Raw genomic sequence first — 7,838 nt, forward strand, 5'->3', positions numbered from 1 at the left:
TGTAGTATTTGGTGTAAATTTTTCAAATAAAAAGAAACCCTAAAATGTAAGTGTAAAATAAATTAAAAAATAAATAAAACTAATTAAGCTAAAAACAAAAACATAAAATATGGGATTGAATAATAAGTTTATAAAAATATGGCATATCAAATACCATAAAATATCTTAAATGTGAAAAAATGCCATAGAAGAGTGGCAAACCTAAAAATGCCATATTTTTCTAACTTTGTTATGAAATCCCATATTTCATGTAATTTTCACATATTATAAAAATCTAAAGAGATAGAGAAGGGATTTGTTTGGGCTGATTAAAGTTGTGAGAGATGGAAAAATAGGAGAGAATGGGTATACTATAAAAAAACTTTAAAATTCGTATAAATTTTACTATTATATAATTAAAACCAGTTTCGTGATAAAAAAACTAATTTCTTGATGAAATCATCGTAAGAAGGAATCCATAAAAAACTTAAAAACTCATATATAAATTTTATTCTATATAATTAAAATCAGTTTTTATGATAAAAAATTAGTTTCTTGATAAAAAAAATCTGTTTATAGAATATAATATCATATCAGTCTCTCAAAAAATATGATATTGTGTAATTTACCCACCTCAGCAGTAGCAGATGAGTGCTAACTTTGTGGGGGCCTAAACTGTGGACCTGATGAAATAGTTGCTAGCTTGGTATGGTCTTGGCCCTGTATCACTAAGCGAACCTTATTGTGGGCCTGTGTTGTCATATTGAGCCCAATTACATCTTTCGGCCACTACAATTAATCGGTGGTTAAAGTAAATGGCAAGTTGAAAAATACGACTTTTATTAATTAATTAATTAAATTTACCTTTAATTTTATATTTAATATACCTCTTTTTATATGTATTGTACTTAAAATATTCTGATATAAGAGAGTCACATGGAAAGTATCTTAAAGTGACAGGGGCAAAATTAGTACAATATTTTAAAAAAGAAGATAAAATGATAGATTTTAAAAAAGAAAGTAAAAATAAAAGAGGACAATATAAAAATGGTATAGAGTGTAATTTCCTCTTAAAGTAATATATTTTTCTTCAAAATTTAAGTAGTTTAACTTAGAACGCGAAATTTGTGAATGGGCCTACGCAAGCCCAATTACATGGATCGGACGAACTAAGTCCAATTTTTTTGGATTTCATTTTTGAGAAAATTTGACTATATACCTCTTTTAACTTGATATTTTTAATTTTTACTCTCTTTCAAAATCTAATATGTTTAGCTCTTTTTTCAATCATTTTACTAATTTTACCCTTATCATTTCACAATAATTTTCATTATTCTTTAATTAAAATTTTGCCCCAACTTTCCCACAAACTTACACATTCATTTACAAAGAACACAAATCTATTATGTTTAAAATTATATCTTAGTTATGTGAGTGTGTGAGGTTAATTTGGATAATACTCATAAAAAAGGTATATTTGAATTAAATTTTATTTGAAGGTAAATTTAATTAATGTATAAAAAAAAGTGAGTATTTTTCAACTTCTCCTTTCATTTTTTGGGCTTAATTGTGGATTCAATTATATCATAGGAAAATTTTCTCAAAAAAAAAAATTATTATAGGAAAATTATACAATAAACCCTACTCAAAGGATATACCGATGCATCATCTGTTTTGGTACTCGAAATAAATTTTTAGTCAAATTTTTTTTCATAGTCATGTACGGTATAGTTATTTAAGATATTCTAATTTTTTTTAAGAAATTCAGAAAAATTTAACACGTTAAAAGCATGATTCAAACAATGTGTTGCATGCGTGACTATTTTATTTTATATGCGTGTGAAATAGACTGTTTGAACACTGCTTTCTATATTGTAAATTATTTCAAATTTCTCAAAATTTTATAGGATATCTTAAATAACTATAACGTACATGAATATAAAAAAAATAGACTAAAAAATTCTTCTAGATATCAAAACAAATAGAAGATGCATCAGTGCATGCCTTTTAAGGGGTGCATTGTAAAAATACCCAATGTTATAATACCAAAGTGGGTGCATCGGTGGCCTCCTTTTAGGAAGTACATTGTAGAAGTATCATATCTTTTTGAAAAATTCTATAATGTACCCATTTAAAAGGGGTCCACCGATGCACTCCTTATGTGTTTTGGTATTTGAAAGATTATTTAGTGCAATTTGTTTTATAGTCATCTACATTGTAATTATTTAGAACATCCTGTAAAATTTTGAAAAATTTAGAAAAATTTAACATGTCGAAAGTAAGGTCTAAGCAGTCTTATTTCACACGCGTATAAATAAAAGAGTCTCTAGTACAAGATTGTTTGAACACACTTTTTAGCGTGTTAAATTTTTTAAAATTTTATAAGATGTCTTAAATGACTGCAACGTAGATAACCATAAATAAATTAAACTGAAAAATTCTCTTAAGTGTCGAAACAGAAAGAAGATATGTCGGTAAATTTCTTTAATAAATATATTGTAGAAGTATCTATCTTTTTGTCGCCACAAAATTGCAATGCATACATATATAATACTCTATTCTAACGTAATTTGGGACAAAATATATAACAAGAATACCCAAAAATACTCTCCTAATTACTTACATACCGTTAACGTTTAATTAGCTAAAGTTTTTTTTTTTAAGCTTTATTACTTATTATAATTAATTTTTTCTGATTCTCTACAAACTAAACAAAGCACTAAACTATTTATTAGAGAAACATAGAGAAAATAACAAAACGATGCATTTATTCCAATGTTATTTCAACTTGAAAAAAAAAAGTGCATTATTTCATATTTGAAGTACACTACAACATCAACACAAATGATAAAAGCCTAGCTGCCTCTCTCTTCTAAAGGAGCACGAATTAAATCTCTCCTTAACTCTTTTTGCTTGGAAAAGGATGAACATGATTTTAGAACATCTCCTCTCCAACAATAAACATACATTAAACTTCATAACAACAACATTAAAAAGAAGACATCAATTAATCTGAAAATGATGACACAAATTATCAAAGGACCTAGGCAAATTTCTTCTACTTTTTTAACTTGAGACACCCATTTTCCAAGAGAGTGCAAAGTTTTTCCCTACAAGCAATGACAACCCATTAACTTCAACCATCACACTCTTGCTCTTCCCTTCTCCATTTTCATCCTCATCTTCACCTTGGACATGAACTTGATCTGATAAAGTCATCTCCACACTAGAAGAACCGGGGGTAACGGCCTTACCGTCAATCTCAACCGCCGAAGCGCCACCTCCTCCTAATCCCAACACACTTACTTTCCCAACAATCCAACCATTATCCAAAGCAAACTTACCCTCTTGAACTTCTGACCAAATTTTAACATACCCTTTACTCACACTAGCATAGAAATCAACATAACTAGATTGACCATTCCCAAGTTTCATCTCAGGAAGTTCATCATCATCAAGGAAAAGTTTTCCCTCAGCTTTTCCATCACTTTCCCCAGCTGGGAAAGTTACAACAAGTGTGAAAGGTGTTTTCCTAGCTTCCTTTGAAATCATTCCACCTTGTTGCATTGGTAGAATTGTGTTTTGATACAAATGAACATTGACAACATGTAATGGTGCATCAAGAGTAACATATTTTCCACCTTTAGATACAATGGTTTGTGTCATATCAAATAAGCTGTACCATGAACCAGGAGGGAATAAAGCTTTGACCTTTGACTTACCCTGTTCTAGAACTGGTGATACCATTAAACCACTTCCTAGCAAGAACTGAGTACTCAATCCATAACACTCTGTGTATGTTGGGAAAGAGAAAAAAAGTGGTCTTGCAATTGGGGCACCACTTGTATGAGCTTCATATGTCAATGTGTAAAGATAAGGAAGAAGCTTATATCTCATCCCCAAAGCATTTCTTGCTGATTGAGCTACAGAGTCCCATTGGTAAAGTTCTTGTCTTGGTGAGTAGTAATTAGCATGGTCTCTTGAAAAAGGGTAGAAAGCTCCAACCTCAATCCAACGGTTGCAGAGTTCTTCGGTTGGTTGAGGGTAAAACCCGCAAATATCAGCACCAACCATTGGAACACCAAAGATTCCAAAGTTGAGCATGGTTGATATTGAGTACCTCAAATTTTCCCATGTGCCTTGGTTATCTCCAGTCCAATGAGCAGCATATTTGCCCGAACCGACATAGGTTGAGCGTGACAATATGAAGGGTCTTTTCCCTTGAAGGCCTTGAAGAGCTGAATGAGTAGCAACTGATTGAGAGAAACCATAGAGACTGTGAGCATCGTATTCCATTACTCCATTGTAGTGAACTGCACTAGTGGCAATGGTTTTGAATCCAATGGGAACTTGCAAACCCGAGGCGTTGATCTTGTAAGGTGGATCATCCCATCTTGTGTTGGTTATGTTCTTGCACTCCAAGCAACATATCCAGCCAGGGCCGGTGCCAGTAGGACACTGGCCCTTTGGCATTTTACATTTTCCCGAGCAAAAATTCGAGGCTTCATTCATGTCAATCCATAGGCCGTCCACTGGGACAAGTTCATGGAAACGACGAATCTCATCACCCCACCACGAGACAGTTTTTGGGTTGAGGAAGTCAGGGAAGTTGACAGCACCGGGCCAAACTTGAGCTAGATAAGGCTCATTGTCATACTTGATGAATACGTCGTTAGCAAGGCCTCGTTGGTACACACCATAACTCGAGTTGACAGCGATTCCAGGATCAATAATGACAATGTACTTCATGCCAATGCTGTGGATTTTGTCTAGGAAAGCCAAGAGCTTTGGACGAGGATAGTTGTTGGGGTTAAGGGTGAAATCTTTGTGTCCATCCATGTGATCATCATCGTTCCAAATCACATCAAGTGGGATTTGAGCCTTTTTGTAACTCTCAACAACTTCTTCAACTACTGATAGATTGTGGTATCCCCATCTGCATTGGTGAAATCCTGCAATATCAAAATAACAGAGTTTTTAACTCAAATGAGTAAAGGTAATGCCTTTAAACACTCTAAATTGACTTGTCATAGACCCTTTTAGGGAAAGTTGATAACTTTGGTAGGTGTAGCAAAATTAACATGCAAAAAACACATGTGGGCTACTTAATAAAATAGTGATCTTGGACCAAATATAACCTATTTGATCCTTTCTCCCACCGACACTTAAAATAGTAAAATTAAACAAAAAGACACAACATTGACATTTGACACTGTAGAGACTTCACATGAAGCATTGCCCCAAAATTGAGGAAATGAATTGAGCAATTTCCACCGAGTATTGAAAAGATGATATTTTTAGGCTTAATGATACAACAATTTCAAGGGTCCACATGTCATTTTAGAAAGTAATATGCAATAATAGGAATCAAGATCTTAGCTAATAAAGTAACAAAAAGAGTAGATCATTTTGATATAAAGCCATAATAGTAATAATAATAAAAATAATAATAATTGTAGCTTCCCAACTTTACAAATGGCCTTGTCTTTAATGGTTACCTAACAAAAGACTCAATTTTTAAAGCAATTACTAATCAAAGAAAACAACTTTGTAGACCCAAAACAAAGATCAATGTTAAGAGATTGATAAAAAGGTGTTTTTTTTAATAAAGTAGGTAAAGGAAAAGGTAATGAGCCAAACCACCCACCAACCAAAATAAAAAGAAAGAACAAAAATTAATCATAAGCTTAAACAATATGCCCATAATCACGGATTGACCACATGACTACCTATAATCCCAAAACTCAATCCATCAAAGCTAGTCTTTTCTTCTTATCTAAATACCATATCTTTAGTCCATAAAAAAAATTAATCAAATTCTAAACAAAATCAAAACACATCAATCCCCAAAGCACAATACATAATTGAATCAAAAATTAAATATAATAAATAACCAAATCAAGAATTTGGGACCACAACAACAAAACCAAATAATAATAATAATAACCATTAAATATCTAAAATGAAGATAATGTAAGAAAACCATACCAAGAGACCAGTAAGGCATAGGAGCCGGACGGCCGATAAATGACGTGTACTGATCAACGACGTTAAGAGGAGACGGCCCAGAAAAGAAGTAAAAGTCGAAAACACCCCCAATAACCTTATAAGTCAAAGAATTTCCTCTGTAAAAAACGTCCATTCCGTTACTGTTAAGTAACAGAACGGCGTGAGAGTAAGCTTTTCCGTCAACGTTCCGGAGATCCATGTACACCGGGTGAGAGCCGTACAGATCGGTATTCAGATTAATCGCCGAGGCATCGGTGGTGTACAGAGTGTACGGATCGTTAGGGTACAGCTTAATACCGTGGGGCTGCGTGTTCTCACCGAGTCCGTACAACGACGCATCTTTGGGTAACCTAGTTGAAATCTCGAGATACTGATCTTTGAACACTAAATCGCCAAATGGGTCTGATTTTTCCGAGCTGGTATTGAAGAGGACCTGACCGTCGGATTTTCTTTTGACGGCGAAACCAAATGGGTCGGAAACGAAGCTGAAAATAAGCTCCGAGCCGGAATATTCCGAAACTGTAATGGGGTTTTTCAGTGACCGGCCGAGGGTCATTCTCGATACCGGAGGCTTTTCTCTCGGCAAGAGATCGTACGGAACTTCCCATCTTTGTTTATCGGCGTCGGTGATATGAACTCTCAGACGGTCCTCTGTTTCGTGCCTGAGAAAAAAAGAAACAGAGCAAAGCAAAGCAAAGCAAAGCTTAGGAAAATACAAAGAAAAATTATTAAAGCGAAAAACGACGTCGTTTTATAAGCTTACTTAACGAAGAGCTGTAAATTTGGGATATCAGAACCGTAGACATCGTTCTTTGTTTTGACTTGAAGATGACCGATTAAAGCGCCGTCTGGGGTTTCTTGTACGGCGAGTAAACGGTAACCTTGGCCTATCTTAGTTGGAGCAGTAGTGGGCTTTGTCTTGGACTTGGAAGAAGTGACTCCATGAATGGATAGAAGTAGAGATAGAAAGAGTATAGAGAGACATAAGGAAGAAGAAGAAGAAGAAGAAGAAGAAGAAGAAGACATAGTTGAGTTGAGTTCACTCTCTTGGAACTGAGAACTATTCGGTGTTGGAACTTGAGGTTTATAAAATACGCCCAACACCTTTATTTTTATTTTGCAATAAAAAAATTACCACAAATTCGATTTTTTATTTTTTAGAGTTTTATCCCTAAGTTATTTTATTTTTTTTTTTTTGTAAAAATTTATTTGAACTGTTAAAATTGTTGTTTATGTTTATTTGGTGGTTATGAGTTACAAATACAATATAATTACAATATAAGAGTTTATGATTTAGGTTTATTATGTTGTTTTTTCGGTAATTTTTATGTGGGTTGTTATATGAATTTTAGTTGTGATTTAAGTTTATGTTAGTTTCTACAAGAGTTTTTGTATGGACGTACGTAAAAATACAAAAAAAAAATATAATAAATATTTAATTAAGTTTAATTTTTAACAGTAATAATACAAATATTTACGTGTTATTTTTTTTATTAGTATATTTAAATAAATTTTTAAATCAAAAATAAAAATTTAATTAGTTGGATCAATAAGGATTCTTACGGTGTCATTTACTTAATATTCAAAAATATAATTTATGTATTATTACGGTGAGAAATTAAACTTATTTATTTATTTACAATCAAGAATTATACTTATATATTTATGCTGTAAATTATTTTTTATTATTATTTAGACTTGTATTAAATTTAAGTTACCTTAATATTAAATTAATTTTTATAATTCATGATGAACTTTTATAAGATAAAAAATTAGGGGTGTTCCTATAATACGTATTAGGGTGTATCAATGTATGTACTCTAAATTGTTTTGGAATTTTAAAAAAAATT

The 7,838-nt window shown here is 32.5% G+C and overlaps 1 protein-coding gene across 1 annotated transcript; it reads right to left on the bottom strand.

Annotated features, from left to right (window-relative positions):
• Positions 1–2,760: 2,760 nt before the first annotated feature.
• On the bottom strand, positions 2,761–7,107 carry LOC115715133 (alpha-xylosidase 1). Its single transcript, XM_030643945.2, has 3 exons — positions 6,752–7,107; positions 5,968–6,650; positions 2,761–4,931 (listed from the first exon to the last, which is right to left on the bottom strand). The coding sequence occupies exons 1-3, from the start codon at positions 7,012–7,014 to the stop codon at positions 3,046–3,048; spliced, it is 2,832 nt and encodes a 943-aa protein (XP_030499805.2). The 5' UTR covers positions 7,015–7,107; the 3' UTR covers positions 2,761–3,045.
• Between the last annotated feature and the right edge of the window lie 731 nt (positions 7,108–7,838).

This window comes from Cannabis sativa, chromosome 4 (genome assembly GCF_029168945.1).
Source record: "Cannabis sativa cultivar Pink pepper isolate KNU-18-1 chromosome 4, ASM2916894v1, whole genome shotgun sequence".
NCBI lineage: Eukaryota > Viridiplantae > Streptophyta > Magnoliopsida > Rosales > Cannabaceae > Cannabis > Cannabis sativa.

Bases quoted from the DNA above. Each gene is read 5' to 3' on its own strand.
- LOC115715133 (XM_030643945.2), bottom strand. From the start codon at position 7,014: ATGTCTTCTTCTTCTTCTTCTTCTTCTTCTTCTTCTTCCTTATGTCTC. The intron at 6,651-6,751 runs GTAAGCTTATAA...TTTTTTTCTCAG, and splicing joins AATTTACAGCTCTTCGTTAA to GCACGAAACAGAGGACCGTC. The intron at 4,932-5,967 runs GTATGGTTTTCT...TTGATATTGCAG, and splicing joins TATGCCTTACTGGTCTCTTG to GATTTCACCAATGCAGATGG.